The 20,870-nt window shown below is 25.6% G+C and overlaps 1 protein-coding gene across 1 annotated transcript; it reads right to left on the reverse strand.

The window, feature by feature from the left end:
• Positions 1 to 3,900: 3,900 nt before the first annotated feature.
• LOC122501073 (transcription factor Sox-21-B-like) lies at positions 3,901 to 6,155 on the reverse strand. Its single transcript, XM_043610322.1, has one exon. The coding sequence runs from the start codon at positions 5,697 to 5,699 to the stop codon at positions 4,725 to 4,727; it is 975 nt and encodes a 324-aa protein (XP_043466257.1). The 5' UTR covers positions 5,700 to 6,155; the 3' UTR covers positions 3,901 to 4,724.
• Positions 6,156 to 20,870: the final 14,715 nt, after the last annotated feature.

A 20,870-nucleotide genomic window follows, 5' to 3' on the forward strand; every position in this document is an offset into this window, starting at 1 on the left:
ATTTTTCGTAAAGGTGATTTTTATTTTTTCTGCTTCTGATGTATGCAAATAATTTTTTACTTTTTTTATCTTTATTTAAAATTTTTCATGATAATAATAATAATAATAAATATTATTTTTTTACACATTTTGGCAAAATCGTAAAGTGTCTCTACCCCATCAGGTGGGGCAAAAAAGACACTTGCAGTCCTATAGAATTAAAAAAATATCCTTCAAGAATTTTGAAGCTTAATTCCAAACTTTTGCAGAGTTGTCAAGCTTTTGCTCATTTTAAATTCCCTGACTTTTCCAGGTTTTCCAGGTTAAAAAACAAAAATTTTTCCAGGTCTTTAAAACGAAAATTATTCGAAGACATCAATAAATTCATTTTTAAATAAATATTTAATCATTATTTTTTTATAGAAACTAAGATATTCGAAAATTTGAAATTCCATAACATATAAGAATAATAAAAATAAAAAAAAATTAATTAATTTAATAAATTAATTTATTTATTTAATAAAATAATTAAAACATGCTACTTTGTTACTGTAACTTCTTCAAAAATTATTTGCATCATCATGATTATTCATTTCTAGAATTTTCAACTAAAATTGTTCTTCAAGTCAACTTTTTTTAATAATTTTTGAAAAAGTTTTTTGTATATTTTCAAATTCTTTTGTTTACAATTTAATTTTACAAAATTTCGATTATTCTGACATTCTTTAATTAAATATATTAGAAATTAAAAACTTCAAATAATTAAAAAAAATTCCATTAAACTTTTTGAGAAAAAATAATTTTACAGAATTCTTAATTAAAAGTATGAAAAGTTCAAATTTTCAAAGATTTTAATTTGAAATTTATTTTTAAATCAATATTTATTAGAAAATTCTACGAGAATACAATTATTTAACTATATATATAAAAATAAATATTTTATTAAACAATTGAATGTTTCTTAAAATTTAATTTTTATAAAGAATTTTATCAACAAATTTTTAAATAATTGAATTCTCTTGACAAATTTTAATAAAATTTTTAAGAATAATTGCATTTTTCGAGAAATTTGATGAAAATTCTATTAAAAATAATTGAAATTCTGACAAGAATTTTTGAAAATAATTGAATTTCGGAAAAAAAATTTATTATTTATAAAGATAATTGAAATTTTGACGAGAATTTTTGTAAATTTTTAAACATAATTGAATTTTTGCTAAGAATTAGATTACTTTTGAAAAAAATTGAATTGTTACGCAAAAAGATTTTCATTTAAATTTTTTTAAACTTTTGATCATAATTTAATTTTTGCAAAGAATTTTATTACTTTTGGAAATAATTGAATTCTTGAGTCGAGTTTTAATAATATTTCTTTTTAAATAATTGAAGTCTTTTGTGAAATTTTATTGAAATAGAGTATAGATATTGAAAGTAATTGAATTTTGATAAATTATTGAAATTAATTAAATTTCTAGGAAGAATTTTATTAAAATTATTTTGCAAAAAAAAAATTGAATTGTTAAAAAAAATTTCATTAAAATGTTTGAAAATAATTTAATTCTTTCAAGAAATTTAATTAAAAATTTATTGACAATAATACTTAAATTCTAATAAATACATTTTAGGAAAGCTTTTTAATTGAATTTCTTTGATGAATTTTAATAGGAATTTTAAGAATAATTACAATTTTCGAGAAATTTCATCAAAATTGTATTAAAAATAATTGAAATTCTGCGATGAGTTTTATTATTTATGGAAATAATTGAATTATTGTGAGAAAATTTGTAAATAGTAGAATTCCTGTGAAATTTTTATTATTTAATATAGAAAAACTGGGTGAAAAGCTGCTCGTTAATAGCGAAAGTTACGAAGAATGCAATTAATAAATGTTTTTTTTAAAAAATTATAATGAAAATCGTAAAAAATCAATAATTTTTCCAATTAAAAATTTTTTGTAAAAAAAAATCTTTGTAAATATAAATATTTATAATAATATAATTTTATAAATTTTTCCTTATTTGTGTAGAAATTTTTATGATATTAAAAATAATTGTAGCTCAAAAACTGCATTGGTGGGGTGTCCAGTCGAGTGACACTCCAGTTATTTACAAAATAATAGTCAAGAAATAATTAATGTTATTAACGTAAAATTGTAAATAATTTAAAGAAATGAAAAAATGACTTTTTTTAGTCAGCAAAATTGTTAGAGTTTGTTAAAATTAATTTTTATGAATTTTGATTATTTTTAATTAATTTTTAGTTAATTTAAATTATATTTTATTAATTTTAATTATTTTTAATTATTAAAAAAAAGAAATACTTATTTTCTAATTGCTTATATTTAAAAAATGAAAGGTATTTGTAAAGAAATGCAATTATTTAAATTGTATGAACAGATAATAACAATTTATTATAATAACAAACACAATTTACAGTATTGAATTTCCAGTTTGCGAAGTTTTTTTTCAATTGTTATTCTTCCTGTTTTTTTTTATTTATTTCTTTATTCATTAACTCAATTGTTTTTTTATATTAAACATAAATTTTTTTTTTCATTTTATTTCTTTCGTTTTTTTATTATTTATTTTATATTTTACACTACTGCGAATACTGACTTTGTGTTCGTATTTGGGAATGCCATACATAATCATTCATTATAATTACAATAATTATAGAATACAAACAAGATTTTTTTTCATAACAACAGAAAATTAAATATTCCTATTTGACAAAAAAAAATTAATTTAATAAAATACAGGCTAGAAATTAATTTTTTCTTCTTCTTCTTCTTTTATACATCATGAGAAATAAATACATCGCTTATAGAATATAGTATAAAGTCCCTACAATATTTTATTGCACAGCCATAATGAGAAAAGGAGGAATTCAATTAAATAACAAAAAATTTATAAATCTTATTGAGAATAAATAAGCAAAAAAAAATATAAAATAAAATTCACCTTTTATATATATAAACTTTTATAAATTTGTCATAAACATTCATATAAAGTTTTAGAAACTTTAATAAAAATTAATTTTTAAAATTTTTTCTTATATTTATAAATTTTTACAAACAAAGTTAGAAACGTTTTATTTTGTAAACTAACAAGTAAATTGTTTGTATTCAAGTAGTAAACAATTTTTTCTTTCCCAATTGAAAATTTTGTTTTCAATTTTTTATAAATAGTATCAACAGGGAAAATAATTTTATTAGAAAGAAAAAAAATTCTTTCCTATAAATTAATATAAATTTTTACATTACAAACATTGTAATATATTAAATATTGAGAAAAAAATATGAAAATTTATTTTTCTCAAAAAAGAAAATTTTAAGTTCACAAAAATTATCCCTTTTATAGTTTACTGCTCTTAATTATTATTTTAGAAACTATATTATAGTTTTTGTAAACTTAAATTTTCTTTTATTTATTTAAAGAAGCAATAATAGAAAATTAAATTAGAAGTAGAAAAAAATATAAAATTAAATAGTACTTTATAAAATTCATTATACACTAGTAGAAAAAATAAAATAGAATATTTTCAATGTTAAAAAAAAGTCAATTTATAAATTCGAAATAAAATTCGATCTCTCTCATTAAAATGGCAGTGCAGTAAAATTTGAAGAAAAAAAGAAAGAATGATTTACTTGGAATTTTTAAAGTATTTTTGGAATTGGATTAATATTAATCTATTGTATAAAGAAAAGTTCTTTTTTTCTTTAAACTCTTTTAGAGAAATATTGATCCTTCTTAATTGTTTCAAGTGTATCAATCTTTTTTTTTTTCCTTTCCTTCGCATGAATATTTTAAATGAAGATCTAATAACGTCTATGTTATACACACAAGTAGCACATTTACAACGATTGTAATGTGCTATATACTTTATACAGACATACACGCGTTCTTTTTTTTTTTTCTTTAATTCTTGCAATTCATTTTCATTATCACTATAAGTCAATTAACTTACTTCATGCTTACATATTAACGAAATCACAGTTAATGGGAAGCCACTTCAAGGGCAAAATACAAACATTTTCCTTTATCGGTTCTGATCAAAATTTGGAATTTGAAATTTGGTCTCTAATTTAAAACTTCCACAAATTCGAATCCACTTTTTCCAAAATTGAAAATTTCTATCGAATCACATTTTTTATCAAGAATCTATTAATTTATTCGCTTTTGATTATCGAATTATTCCTGAAGTATAAACAAAATTTAAAAACAAGAACAAAATTTTCTCAAAATATACCCAAAATTTGATTACAAATATTCGCCTATTGATTGCAACACACTCGATCAGAATTGTTTCGTAAACGCAATAATTACAAAATTCTTTAAATACAAATTGACAATTTCTATATTATATCAATTTAAATACTGTAGAATTTTTCTAAATCGAAATCAGTTGAAGAATCTTTTTCTTGCTTTAAGGTCTATTCAGTGATCACGTGTTCTTACTATGGAAAAACGTGACACTGAATAAAAAGATCTTAAAGATGAAATTAAGTGATCCAAAGATCACCCGATCAACTGATTTTTTAGAAAAAGAAATAGAAATATGTCGAATGATGAAAATGCATACCCTGTACATTATTTTTTTTCATCTCTCTTTGCTCTCTATAAAGTAGTCCCAATAAACTCAAAAACCCGTAAATCTACAACAAGACTAATAAATACAAAACAACAGTCTTTACAACACTTCTCATCTCCGATGCAAAGAGAACAAAAAAAGTGAATGAAAAATTTCTAAAAGATGACAGAGACGGGTCGTCGAAGTTGATCGAGATCCAATGATGGTGTCGTGGGTGTTGAGGCATGGGAAATTGGCGTTGACCCGGGACTACTGCCAGGACTACTTGAACTACCATGATGAAGTCCCATACCATTAGCTGCCGCCGAATTCGAGAACATCAACGATGATGCACTTGTATTCACTGAATGATGATGTGCACTCGTGAACAATGGATTCAAATGTGATGCACCATGGCCATAAGGTGTCTTGCCAGTATTTGTGCTCGGCGGGTAGAATGACGAATAAAAACTGCTGACAACAGCAGCGGCCGATGCATTATTATTAGCGGCATCAGCTGCCGCCTGACTTGCCGTTGCTGCCGCTGAATTTGGATGAACACCACCGGACACCAATTTACCCAAATGAACAGCGTCGAATGCCGAACCAAAATAGCCAGAGAGCGGTGGATATTCCAGTGGATGTGGTGCATGATGCGGATGATGATGATGAGTCACCGCTGATGCTGGACTCGCGAAATATGGTGGCAGCGGGAAACTTGGGAATCCAGCTGGATTCATTGAACCGGCCTTACCGCCGGGCACCACTGACATTGGTACTTTGGGTTTTCTTCTTGGTCGGTACTTATAGTCGGGATGCTCCTTCATGTGCATTGCTCGCAATCGTTTAGCCTCGTCAATGAATGGTCGCTTCTCGGATTCGGTGAGGAGTTTCCATTCGGCGCCAAGACGTTTCGATATTTCGGAATTGTGCATTTTTGGATTGTCGAGGGCAATCTTTTTACGTTGAATACGCGACCATACCATGAAGGCATTCATTGGTCGTTTAATGTGTTGCTCCTGTGATGAGACTTGCGATTGATGCTGCTGATGTGCATTGTGAGTCATCTCCTGCGAGACATGATGCATTGAATTCAAATCCATGCCTGAGAGAAATCCATAGGCTGGATGCTGTTGATGTGAACTCAACATTTTCGATTCTTTTCTTTAAAGATTCAACGTACACTTTTGTTCGAAATGTTCAATCACTACCGATTCACTTGGTTCGACACAAGTCTATTAACTTTGGAGTTGAAACAATTGTTCCTAAACGAACAATTTCCCAAAGTTGATTTTAACTAAAGATTGCTTAAACCAAAGTTGATTTTAACTAAAGATTGTTTAAACCAAAGTTGAATTGTAACTAAAGCTGATTTTAACCAAAGATGGTATTAACCAAAGATGGTATTAAAAGACAGTTCTAACAAAAGTCGCCTAACTTTAAGGAGTCCAAACTTCACAAGACACTAGACTTTTTTTTCACTGTACTGACATTTGAAACGGGACACGAGAGATTTTTCGGTAACCTGCACGTTGAGAGTACCGAATTCGACTGAAAGACTAGTTGCCGCTGTTTGAGTTGACGAACCGGTTTGAGGATCTGAATACCCTCGGGGTATTTCAGGGCGTATCCCGTGACTCCATCAAGGCCACACCCCCGGATCCATCCCTTCTTTTGCGATTGGTTGTGTGTGAAAAAGAACTCGAGGTACTAACTAAGATCTCTGCGCACACCTCGGCCCACAATTATTATTATCGATTACCCACGATATATACGAGGGAGTACAAATAGTACATAGAGGCATTATCGACTGGCACTCTTCACTTGTCGGAGGCGCTAACGACCAGTTACGCTTAAAAGGTGTCGTAACCCGAGTTGCGGCACTTCTTCGACTTCTTTAGTTGATCAACCCTTATGTACATAGAGAGGGAGTGAGAGAGAGAGAGAGAGGGACTTGTTTATTTGCAGGTGGTTTGATGTTGATTCGTTTTCCCCAGATTTCGAGGAGCTTAAGTATTTGATTGGAAAATAGACGAGCTAGTAATGGAGTATAACATTTGTGATGAAATGAGATTTTACCCTTATAGAGTGCGCATGTTCTCTTTTATTTCTGTCTGCATGCGGTAACAGTTTAAACTCTCGTTAAGAGATTGGCAATATATGTGGGGCTTTCTCCGCCTGTGGGATTATTATTGCGGTTTGGAGACTTTAAGAATAATCGATGTTGTTTTTAGAGGCGTACTGTGAAACCTCGATAAATGTATATATTTTTGTCGTTTTTATGTTCTTGTTGCAAGGAGAAGTATTATTTATAGACGAATCGAAATATTTAGGATGGGATTTTCTATTTGATGATGCAGTACACTCTCGATAATTGCTACGATTTTTTATGGAATAGTCGGGATATTAAGAATCGGATTTTCTATAACTAAATGCATAGTATACCTTCGACAATTGCTATACAAATTTTTATAGACCAGTCGGAATATAATTCAAATAGGATTTTTCATTACAAGATGATGCAACATACCCTCAACAAGTACGAAAAATTTTTAAAGAAAATTCGGAATATTTAGAATGTGAATTTCTGTAACTAAATGCAACATACCTTCGATAATTGCTACAATTTTTTCTAGAAGAGTTGGAATATATTTGGGATCAGATTTTTCATTACAGAATGCAGTGTAACCTCCATAATTGCAACAATTTTTTATTGATATGTCGAAGTATATTTATAATTGAAATAGTAGGTACACATTAAAAATAATTGAATTTTGACAAATTTTTAAAATTAATAAAATTTCTACGAAGAATTTGATTAAAATTATTTTGAAAAAAATTGAATTGTTACAATGAATTTCATTAAAATTTTTGAAAATAATTTAATTCTTTGAAGAAATTTAATTAAAAATGTATTTATAATAATACTTTAATTCTATAATAAATAAAATGTAGGGGAACATAGTCTAGGTCGGCCACCTTTTTGACTTTTGTTTATAACTTTTTTTTAAAAATGAATTTAGACAATTGAAGTATATGGTTGGAAAGTCCTGTTTAATAGGAACATTTTTTCTGTACAAAGTAAATTGACAGGTTTAAAAATGAAAAAGTTATAAAGATTTAAAAAAAAAAAAATTTGTAGTCCAGGTTGGCCATTACAGTCAAGGTCGGCCATGTTTAAAATTCAAAGGGCATTAATCGTTAAAAAATAAAATAACATGTTTGGAGTTACGGAAAATTGATTCTTTATTGTTTACAGTTTGTAACTTAATGAAATAACAAAATAATAACAATAAACAATATAAAAAAATAAATATAAATAAAAAAAAGTTTTGCACTAAAATATTAATAAAATTAAATAAAAATATTAATAAGATGATCAATTATATTATGAGTTATACAGAATTGCAGTTTTTGCAAATGAAGTAGCTCGTCCTCAACTTTGCGCATTTTAAACACATAGTGGCCGACCTTGACAGTAAGTAACATTACCGAATTGTTGTAACCATAAAGAAATACGTTTCGGGATTCGATTTTTTACTTTGTTTTCCTTTCAACCATGAGTCCCACAAATTTTCTGCATACTTGCCTTGACGATTCAATTTGTTTTTTATCTTTTATTAATGGTTTTTCACATTATGCACAAAACTTTTTTTCAGCTTTTTTTGTACCGACGTCACAGAAAACACAATTTTCGATTTTCCGAAAATGTAATTGAACAAAAAGTTAGGTTTCACTAAGACAAGCTACGACAAAAATGCGCGTAGGTGTCGCTAGTGAACTTGACAAAAAAACGCGAGTGGCCTACCTAGACAGTAGGCCAACCTTGACTACATTCCCCTATAGCAAACGCTTTTCAAATAATTGAATTTCATTGATGAATTTTAGTAACATTTTTTAGAATAATTACATTTTTTGAGAAATTCGATTAAAATTGTATTAAAAATAATTGAAATTCTGTGATGAGTTTTATTATTTATGAAATTACTTGAATTCCTATAAGGGAGCGTTCGTAAAAGATGTCAAGTTTTTGGGGGGAGGGGGGGTGTCTGCTAAACGTGACCCAATGTATTTTTACATGTGAAATTGCATGAAATTGCGTGACAGGAGGGAGGGGGGGTCTAAAATCCCGAAAAATTGCGTGACATCATTTATGAACGCTCCCTAAAAAGAATTTTATTATTTATGAAAATAATTGAATTATTGGGAAGAAATTTATAAAAAATTGGTAAATAATTGAATTTCTGGGAATGTTTTATCATTTATGAAAATAATTGAATGTTTGCATTAAATTTTATTAAAATTTCTTTAAAATAATTAAATATTTCTGGAAGTGAGGAAAAATTTTGAAAAAAATTGAAATTTTGACAAAAATTTTATTAAAATTTTTGAAAATAATTGAATTTTAAAAAAGAATTTTATTGTTTATGAAGATAATTGAAATTTTGACGATATAATGTTTTCTAGTTTTTGAACATAATTGAATTTCTGTGAAGAATTTTATCACTTTTGCGAATAATAATTAAAGTTCTGCAATCCTTAGTAGCTTTCTCAAAATTTAATTTTTTTCAGACTTTAAATAAAAGTCCCTCACTTTTTCCTGACTAATTCTACTTTCCCTGAATTTCCTGACCTGTGGCGACCCTGTATAACTAATAGTTTCCTCTCGATTTTGGTCAGATTTCTCTTTTTTAATCAAATTCTTTCTGTCCTTCTCCTTCTGATCCTTATGCTGATCAGCGGAATTTCCTTTTTAATTTGAATATTCAATTCCAACATCCATTTACACCTGTTGATCATCATATTTCTATTCACTATTTCATCTCCTAATGAATCCCATATACTATTAAATCTCGTGCACTTGATCCTTTTCTCTAATCTCGCATATATATGTCAATCACTATTTTTCCTTGACAATCGCAATAATATTATTTACATTATAATGCGTTATTTATTTTATCGCACTCAATCGTTATTTAATGACTGTCATGAAATCACACAATACCCAATGAGACAATGAGAAAATAATACAATATATAGTGTGTGACAGGTTTAATAAATTTCATAAAGACCGATAAAGACTATATTTCTATGAAAATAAAATAAGAATGATATTCAATTACCAAGATATTATAATGAAGAATGGAAATAATGAAAGTAAATGGAATAATCACTTGATGTATAATATAATACATGCGCTGAATGGTAAATGCGAAGTATATATAAGGAATGTAATATATAGGAAAAGGGTTATAGAGGACAAGCGATTAATATAGTCACGGATTCAGGGTGGCATTGTTCTTTCAAATATTGCTCTCTCTCCTGCGCGAGAGTCCTGTGGGAGAGCTGTAGTGGTTGAGATTGAGAAAGGGGCATAACGTTCTTTTTTTCCTTGTGTTGTTTTTCATTTCGAATCCAAGTGGCCGACGTCGAGATTTTGACTCATTGTTGAGCAGATTTCCCAAAGGAAAGAGTCAATGGCTTTCGCCTGTATTGTTTTGCGAAGGAGCTTCTGTAAAAATCCCATAGTTCCCTCGCGGCATTCATCAACTCTGATTATTCTTGAATTGTTCAACTGCGGTCGATAGAATTCTGATAATAATCTACAGTAATGAATATCTTTATTTATTTTCATTTTTGCGCTTTATTCGCTTATTATTATTATTATTATTATTATTATTTATTCAATTATTGTCATTATTTTACTTCTCTTTCGCCTTATCATATCGCTTTCTCCTTTTTCTTCTTCTTCTTTTTCTTCGTCTACTTTTTCTATTTATTCTACAGGGTTGCCACAGGTCAGGGAAATCAGGGGAAAGTCAGGGATTTTCATTGAAAGTATACTTTTAATTAAAAAATTAAATGTTTAGAATTTATAAGAAAATTCTGAATTTTTGTGTTTTTGCTTGTCTAATTATAAAATTACCACGAATTTGAAAAAAAACCTTAAATCTTTTCTATTTCTGACAATAATTTATTTTAAATAACTTAATTTTATTGAAGAACTGCCGTAAAGTTATTATTTATAATTCATTTAATGAAGTATTTTTTTAAAATACTTTAATTTCAATTCAGTTGAAATTAGTTTCAATTTAAAAAATTTTAACGCAATTATTTGAAAGAACTTAACTATCTTAATAAACATTAAAATTCTTTCCAGAAATTAAATTATTTTTAAAAGTTTTTAAAAATTCTCGTCAACATTTTAATTATCTTTATAAATAGCAAAATTCTTCGCCGAAATTCAATTATATTCAGGAATTTTTATAATATTCATTGTAAAATTCAATTATTTTCATAAATGTCAATATTCATCACAAGCATTCAATTATTTTCAAAATTAATCAAATTCTTCGCAGAAATTCAATTATTTTCAAAGAATCCAAAAAAAAAGTTGTCAACATTTCAATTATCTTTATAATTGAATAGAAATAAAATTCTTCGACAAAATTCAATTATATTCAGGAATTTTTATAATATTCATTGTAAAATTCAATTATTTTCATAAATAACAATATTCATCACAAGAATTCAATTAGATATTTTCAAAATTAATAAAATTCTTCGCAGAAATTCAATTATTTTCAAAAATAAAAAAAAAATTGTCTTCAACATTTCAATTATCTTTTTAATTAAATAGAAAAATTCTTCGACAAAATTCAATTATTTTCAGAAATTTTAATAAAATTCATTGCAAAATTCAATTGTTTTCATAAATAATAGCATTCGTCACAAGAATTAAATTATTCTTAAAAGTTATAAAATTCAGTTATTTTTAAAAATTTTAATGAAATTCATAGCAAAATTTCAATTATTTTCAAAATTTTTTCATAATTCAATAATTTTTAATATTCTACTATTTTAATAAAATTACTCAAAAGAATTCAATTATTTAAAAACAATTTTCATAAAGTTCTAAACGAATATTCAATTATCTTCTAAAATAATGAAAATTTCACAGGAATTCAATTATTAAAAATAGAATTTGCATACATTTTTTCGAAAAAAATAAATTAATATATTGAAAATCATTGAATTCTTGCAAAGAATTTTATCAAAAAATTTGAGAATAATTGAATTTCTTCGAAGAATTTTATAATTTATGAAAATAATTTACTTCTAGCAAAGAATTCTATTAAAAAATTTGAGAATAATTGAATTTCTCCGAAGAATTTTATTATTTATGAATATAATTGAATTCTTGACGTGACAAGAATTTTATCAAAAAGTTTGCGAATAATTGAATTTCTTTCAAGAATTTTAATATTTATGAAAATAATTGAATTCTATTAAAGAACTCTATTAAAAAATTTGAGAATAATTGAATTTCTCCGAAGAATTTTATTATTTATGAACATAATTGAATTCTTGACAAGAATTTTATTAAAATTTTTAGAAAATTATTAAATTTTTCTCAGAATTTTATTACAATTTTCTTAAATAATTTAATTAATTTAAGGATTGCACTGTTTTGAAGGATTTTTTATAATTTTAGAAAATAATTGAATTCTTTTGAAAAATTTTTATAACAAATTAAGAAAAAAATTGAATTATTTCGTGAAATTTTATTGAATTTTTCCAAAGATTTTATTTTTAAAAAAAAATTGAATTGTCTCGAAGGATTTTTAAAATTTTTAGAAAATAATTGTGTTAAAACTTAAAAGTAATAGAATTTTTGCAAAGAATTTTACTATTTAAAAAAAATTGAATTGTTTCGAAGGATTTTTAAAAATTTTAGAAAATAATTGAATTCCTTCGTGAAATTTTATTAAAAATTTAAATAAATATTCTTTTATGAAATATTTTTAAAATTGTGTTAAAAGTAATTGAATTTTTGCAAATAATGTTACTATTTATAAAAATAATTGAATTGTTTCGAAGGATTTTTAAAAATTTTAGAAAATAATTGAATTCATTCGTGAAATTTTGTTAAAAGTTTTAAAAAAATTGAATTTCGGCAGAAATATTTACTATTTATAAAAATAATTGAATTCTTTCAAAGAATAGTCCAAGATGTATATTTTGTCATTTTATTCGTCTGATCATGAAAATAATATTTTATAAAAATTTTTTTAGCTTTCGCTCCACGACGCAGAGCCTCCTCAGAATTTAATTCTGTGAAAAAAGTAACAAAAATGAAAAATTTTTGTCATTTCACAATATCAAAGAATTAATTATCAATAATCAAAGAAACAATAATCAATAATCAAAGAAACTATCTTTCAAAGAATGTTATTATTTATGAAAATCATTAAATTCTTGTGAAAAATTATATTTTAATTTTTGAAAATACAAACAATAATAATTTATGATATGTACTTAATAAGTATTTTTTTTAATTTTGATTATGATTATAATTATTATAAAACTTTATATTTGAAAATAAAAAATTTTATAATATGCATAATAATAGGTTAAATATCTCATTCCGCACGTAATATTTGCTAGTTTAGTAATAAAAAGGAAAATTGTATATATATTTTCTTTTAATTCTTTAATTTTCTATTAAAATTAAATTTTTTGACTTTTGAAGAATATTTTTTTTATGAATAGGTATATGTCAATTTTTATAAATTATTAGTATTGTAAAATAGAAAATTTAAGAAATACTGTAATAGTTTACTATGTACATAACAATTTGGGAAAAGGAGAAATTTGCGAATATATTTACGAAGTAGGTCATAAATATTGCAATAATTGTAAAAGTGCTGCTATATACTTTTATTACCCCTTTGAAAATGGGGTAAAAGTTTCTAGGATTTAACACCACCCACGACATATGCGACAAGCATAAAATTTACGACTTTTCAGAAACTATGAATCAAAAAATTTTTCCCAAACATTTTCCTATTGAAAATATATGACAGTTTTTCAAAAATAATAAATTTAGTAATACAACAATAATAAGTATAATACCTACTAATATTTTTAACTATAAAATATTCGTTTTTTTGTTGAAACCATCTTTTGTAATTAGTTTATGTATTAAAAACGCTTAAATACTAAAAAATGCCTTTTTATTACAAAATAATTTAAAATTTTAATATTATTAATAATAATAATTTATTTATATTTATAATAATAATCAAAGTTCCTAGGACTAAAAATAATAATTATAATAATAATAATTATCGGTTATTTGAATAAAATAATTTTTCTCAGTGAAAAGTATTTTTAATAATTTTATTATTCAACTGTAAAAACTTCAGATTCGATTAAAATATTAAAAAGAAAGCATTTTTTAACTTCTTCAAAAATACAGTCAAACCTCATTAAGAATACAATTGAATCTCGTTAAGAATAGAGTCAAATGTCATTTTGATAATGAAATGACTGTAATTCTTAAATCTGCATCTTGTATAGTGAAAAATCCTATTCGAAATATATTCCGACTCTTCTATAAAAAAAATTATATAGCAATTATCGAGGATTTACTGCATCTTGTAATAAAAAATCTCATTTCAAATATATTCCGACTATTCCATAAAAAATGATCGAACTATAATCAACACTCGAGAATAAACAAATTAATTCAATAATAAAAAATACTCATCACACTATGTATATAGAGAAAAATGATCAACTCCACAGTAGCGAAAACAAAAAATCAAATCGAAATAAAAATCCATCTCTATCTACAAGCAACGAAACGAAAGAAATATACAGAAATTCGTGAATTTCTCGAAAAGACGAAAAAATGATGAATTGATCTTGCAATAATGTTTTTGATGCGCGAAATAAGAGTAGAATAGTGAATATAATGTAAAACTAGAATGGAAGGCAAATTAGTATACTGAAAAAAAAATCTCGAAGTCAATTAAAACTCTAGGTGACAAAGGATTCGGTGAGACAAAATACCAATTATTTCGTGTTCTCCTCCCTCATTGCTGGAAGGGACGGGCGGATGCCATTGGCGCTTACAAGAACTCAATTCCATTAGGCATTGAAGTGAGTAAAACGAGGTAGCTCGATGTGGATGGGCGATGCCTATATACGCACTCGAATCTCTCGCTTATCTACCTAATAAAGGTCCCAATTCTCCCCTCGCTCGGCTTCTACTTCTGCAATAAAGCATGTGCCAGTATGAGGTGTCTGGGAGACAATCCCCTGAGTTCACAATGCTTATATGCCACGTAATACGTATAGGTTCCTATATAAGGTAATTTAAGTATGCCTCATCCTCTCATTCTCTCATTTTCTTCTTCTCCTTCTCTTTCTCTTTCTCTATAATATTCTCTCTCTCTCTGTCATTCGCTCTCTTTCTATTTTTCTCTCTCTATTTGTATATTTCCTTCTCTTCCTATTTCTCTCTCTTTCTCTTACTATCTCTATTTTTCTCTCTCCTTCTCTTTCTTCTTCTGTATCTTTCCCTCTCTTTACATTTTACTTCCTCTTTCTCACTCTTTCCATAATATTTTTCAGGGTTGCCACAAAAAATTAATTTTGTTTTTCCCTGATTTCCAAACAAAATTTTGACTTTTTCCGTCAGCAATATTCTGGATTCACTCTAAAAATGATTAGATACTCAAAAAAAATGTTTTATTATATTTATGTAAGAATTTTTTTTATTGTAAATTATTCGAAAACATCAATAAATTCTTTTTTAAATAAACATTTAATCAGTATTATTATTCCATAGGAATTAAGATTTTCAAAAAATTCAAACCTTTTTGAAATTCAACAACTACACTGTTAAAAATTTTTGTTCCAAATTTTATACAAAAATGTTTGAAGCAATTATCATATACAATTTTGAAAAACTACAACACACATTTTTAAATTTAATACAAATTTTCTTATTAAATTTTAAAACACATTTCTTTAAAATTTTCAAATTATTCTTTGGAAAATTAATACAAAGTGTTTGAATGAAATTTCAAATAGTTTTGTTTGAAACTTCAAACAGTTTTGTTTGAAATTTCAAACAAATCTGTTTGAAATACCAAAACGATTTAAATATTTAAATGAAAAATCTAAACTGTTTATATTGTGTTTTGCTATGTTACAATAAATGTAAATTAATTAAAAAAAAAGTTTTATTGGCATTTTTACGGAAATTCGACACTACGATTTGAACCCTTAGTCGTATATAGTGTTGTCTGTGTATAGTGTGTCTTGTATGGAGCCATCAACCTTGGGAGCTGCGCCTAGACGCGCTCGACCAAGGGAGGCTATGAAAATCTCTTGCAAAGTATCAGCAGTAAGAAACATGTGGACCATTCCCTTTTTTTGACTTCTTCTAAATTTCTAAAGATTCAATATCTTTAAAATTCTTCACCAACCGATTCTTGTATTCTTTACTTTTTTTCTTTTCACGTTTCTGTTAAATTTATGATATGTATTAAGATGTTTAAGAAATATTTAAACAATACTTTATGAACAGCAGATTTTTTATGGAAAAATATTTTTCTATTTAATTTATCAGTTTTTAAATTTTAATCTGTACAATATAACTAACTATATTAATTAATTATATTATATCATCCAAAAAGCTGTTTTCCTCTTAACAAGTTTTGTCAAATTTAACTAATTAAACTGATTAAAAAAAATTTTAGTTATTTCAACATTTGAAAATGTATTTACTTATAAATAATGTTTTAAACTAATTTAGAGAATTATTAAACACATATGTTTTAAGCAATTTCGTATAAAAACTCAAAAAAATTTTAATTAAGTACTTTTTAATGAAAAAGTTGTAAATTTACTTACAATATTTTAAAACATATGTGTATTGAATTATTTTACACATAAATTTTTCAAACACTTTTTTATGAAAAGGTTGTAAATTTACATATTTTTCAAACTTATGTATTTGAAGTTAATCCATACAAAAATTTTTGAAAATTTCAAACACTTTTGTTTGAAAATATTGTAAATTTACAAATCTTTCAAACATATGTATTTGAAGTTAATCCATACAAAAATTTTTGAAAATTTCAAACACTTCTGTTTGAAAATATTGTAAATTTACAAATCTTTCAAACACGCGTTTTTGAAATTATTTCATATACAAAATTTGTAAATTTTCAATCACTTTTTGTATTAAAGTGTTGTAAATTTACAATCTTTTTTAACAGTGTATAAGAATATTATTATAAAACATGAAGATATTAATTACTCCGAGACTTCGACTCGGAGTGATCGACTTCTTCATATGTTTTAAAAAAATAATTTAAATCTTCATAAAAATTTTCAAAAACAAATTAAATTATTTACAAAAATTTTAATACAATATAATTGAATTCTTACAACGAATTTTATTACATTTTTTTTTAAATAATTGAATTCTTTTGAAAAATTTTATTACAATAGTAGATTTTAAAAGTAGGGGAACATAGTCTAGGTCGGCCACCTTTTTGACTTTTGTTTATAACTTTTTTTTAAAAATGAATTTGGACAATTGAAGTATATGGTTGGAAAGTCCTGTTTAATAGGAACATTTTTTCTGTACAAAGTAAATTGACAGGTTTAAAAATGAAAAAGTTATAAAGATTTAAAAAAAAAAAAATTTGTAGTCCAGGTTGGCCATTACAGTCAAGGTCGGCCATGTTTAAAATTCAAAGGGCATTAATCGTTAAAAAATAAAATAACATGTTTGGAGTTACGGAAAATTGATTCTTTATTGTTTACAGTTTGTAACTTAATGAAATAACAAAATAATAACAATAAACAATATAAAAAAATAAATATAAATAAAAAAAAGTTTTGCACTAAAATATTAATAAAATTAAATAAAAATATTAATAAGATGATCAATTATATTATGAGTTATACAGAATTGCAGTTTTTGCAAATGAAGTAGCTCGTCCTCAACTTTGTGCATTTTAAACACATAGTGGCCGACCTTGACAGTAAGTAACATTACCGAATTGTTGTAAACAAAAAGAAATACGTTTCGGGATTCGATTTTTTACTTTGTTTTCCTTTCAACCATGAGTCCCACAAATTTTCTGCATACTTGCCTTGACGATTCAATTTGTTTTTTATCTTTTATTAATGGTTTTTCACATTATGCACAAAACTTTTTTTCAGCTTTTTTTGTACCGACGTCACAGAAAACACAATTTTCGATTTTCCGAAAATGTAATTGAACAAAAAGTTAGGTTACTCTAAGACAAGCTTCGACAAGCATGCGCGTAGGTGGCGCTAGTGAACTTGACAAAAAAACGCGAGTGGCCTACCTAGACAGTAGGCCAACCTTGACTACATTCCCCTATTTAAATTTCAGCGAAGAATTTCATTATTTGTGAAATTTAATTGAATTCTTCCAAACATTTTTGAAAATAATTACATTTTTCGAGGAATTTATTAAAATAAATTATTGAAATCCAATGAAAAATTTTATTATTTATGAAAATATAATTGAATTCTTACAACGAATTTTTATTAAATTTTTGTTAAATAATTGAAATCTCGTGTACAATATTATTATTCAAAAAATAATTAAATAATAATTGAATTCTTTTGAGATATTTTATTAAAATAGTAGATTTTGAAAATATTTGAATTTCAGCGAAGAATTTCATTATTTGTGAAATGTAATTGAATTCTTGCGAACATTTTTGAAAATAATTACATTTTTCGAGGAATTTATTAAAAATAATTGAAATCCTATGAAAAATTTTATTATTTATGAAAATAATTGAATTCATGTGAAAAATTTTATTATTTATGAAAATAATTGAATTCATGTGAAAAATTTTATTACTTACAAAAATAATTGAATTCTTGCAAAGAATTATATATTTTCGTAAATAATAAAATTCTCTACACGGAGAAAAATATAAAGTAGCTTTTACTATACTTTTATACACGCAGAAAAATCCGATTGAAAATTGTGGAGTTCAGCACTAGTAACTTAGATTTCATTCTTAAACTTGTCTACCTTTGCGGCTCCAGTATAGAAAACAGGGAAATGAATCGTAAAAGGTTTAAAGCACGTCAGTAGGCTTAAAATGTTTTCGTTCTTATGCACACTTATACGCGGAACAAAGCAAACTGAACACATTGATAGGCGCTTCTGGGCGGAGTCCAAGGCAAATCTAGTGCCGAGTCCCATACTGAATATAATGTGAGCAGATCTTCTAGTGACCTACATTATTACTTTTATTTGTCAAAATATTTACTTTTATTGGAATATTCAATTTGAAACTAAATATAAAATCTAAAAATGAAACAACTGAAAATATTAGAATACTTTGAATTTTATAAAACTTCTCACTGGGATTTTTATTATACTTTAGATATTTAAACGTCAAATCTCTTTAAAAATTAAATACAAGTCCTTTGCCATTTTTACTAAAATGATTTGTTTTAAAACGTTTAAAGAAAGAGATTATATTTAAATATCTACAGATTAAATAAAAATCCCAGTGCGAAGATTTTTAAAATTCAAAGTATTCTCTATTTTTTACATATTATTTCATTTTAGACTTTACATTTAGTTGCCTAAATTGAACATTACAATAAAATATAATAACAATTAGGCATTGCACAACCGGCTAAAAACAAAATAAACACACACCTAACATCAAAATGAGATCAAACATTTCACATAGATATTCTTCCACATTCATTTGTAACACTAGAACTTTATTACAAAACTGCACTCACTATTATATTTAAAACTAGAATTTTTATTAATTGAAACAATTAATACACTACGAACTACACCGAGACTTCCGTGTATATATCAAAAACGAAGAAACTGAACAAACGCGGGCGCAGGCGCGCCACAGAGTTTCGCATTCCTAAAAACTGTTTGGGAATGAATCTAAGGACTCTCGCACAGAACAGTCCCCGTTTAAGTGAACGTTGATACAAAGTTTGTAACAATTGAGTAGCTGAATTAAAATAAATGCAAATAATAATAATTGTACCTAATTCTTTTCACCTTTGAATTAATTACGGAATCTGATTGCACTTGTTGAAAGAAGACTATTGGCGTTTATTAAGATATTTAGCATTGATCTTCATTGAAAATCATTCCTAAACTTTTTGGGATTGAAATCTAAAATTTAATATTCCTCCCTACGATAATAGAAATTACTCAAATGATTTTATATTCAGTCCGAAATCTGAATTTTCATTTTTCTCCGTGTAGTAAAATATTTCTGGTAACTTTTACTAATTTCGCAGTAAAATTTACTTCGAACGTAGCAAAATTTACCACGAAATTAGTCAAAGTTACCAGAAATATTTTACTATAAAAGTATAGTAAAAGCTACTTTATATTTTTCTCCGTGTAGAGAATTTCAATTATTTAAAAAAAATTAATAAAATTCGTTACAAGAATTCAATTATTCTCCGAAATATATAGGCGCATTCCACGCCAAGTCGGACACCTTTTGACTTTTGCATCTCCGATTTTTTTCAAATATTTTTTTTCTTTTAGTGCTCGTTGAAATGAGCTACCATGATTTTTTTCAAATTTTTTCATCAAGCGGTTTAAGAGATACAGGTTTTTGAAAAATCACGTTTTTTACGTAAATTTTTTTCTGAAATGCTTAAACTCGGACAAAAATTGATCAATTTTGACGTTCGATATATGAAAATTTTTGTTTTTACACGTAGTTTTTGATAAAAATATTAAAAAATTTTTTTTTTAAATTTACCAAAAAAAATTTAAATTTTAAAAATAAAATTTAATTTTTAAGAATGTATGTATCGATCGATTTTTTTCAAAATTTTTTGTGAGAAACTGGTACTAAATTAAGAATTTTTAAGCATAGTCTGATGATGGGCAAACGATGGGATCTATTTGTTTCTGATTTTTCAATTTTTATATTTATAGCTAAAAGTATGAAAAATGAATGAATTATCGTAAGAATGCGATAGAGAAGGAAAGACAAAGCTCCTGTCCTCTTCTATCTCATTGTTTTGTTATAAGTTCACGTCTTAAGATTTCATTGTGCGTTGGCCTTTTTCTATTTTACGCGCTGCGTTCATCCGCTACATCTCAAACCTTTAAAATATTTAAACGGTCACGAAATTAAATGTTTTTCTACATATGAATATGCTTTCTCAAAATTACAATAAAGTAATTAATATCCTGAACGTCTTGTAATTCATTTTTCATACTTTTAGCTATAAATATAAAAATTGAAAAATCAGAAACAAATAGATCCCATCGTTTGCCCATCATCAGACTAGGCTTAAAAATTCTTAATTTAGTACCAGTTTCTTACAAAAAATTTTGAAAAAAATCGATCGATACATACATTCTTAAAAATTAAATTTTATTTTTAAAATTAAAAATTTTTTTGGTAAATTTAAAAAAAAAATTTTTTTAATATTTTTATCAAAAACTACGTGTAAAAACA

This window comes from Leptopilina heterotoma, unplaced genomic scaffold (assembly GCF_015476425.1).
Source record: "Leptopilina heterotoma isolate Lh14 unplaced genomic scaffold, ASM1547642v1 Lhet_199, whole genome shotgun sequence".
NCBI lineage: Eukaryota > Metazoa > Arthropoda > Insecta > Hymenoptera > Figitidae > Leptopilina > Leptopilina heterotoma.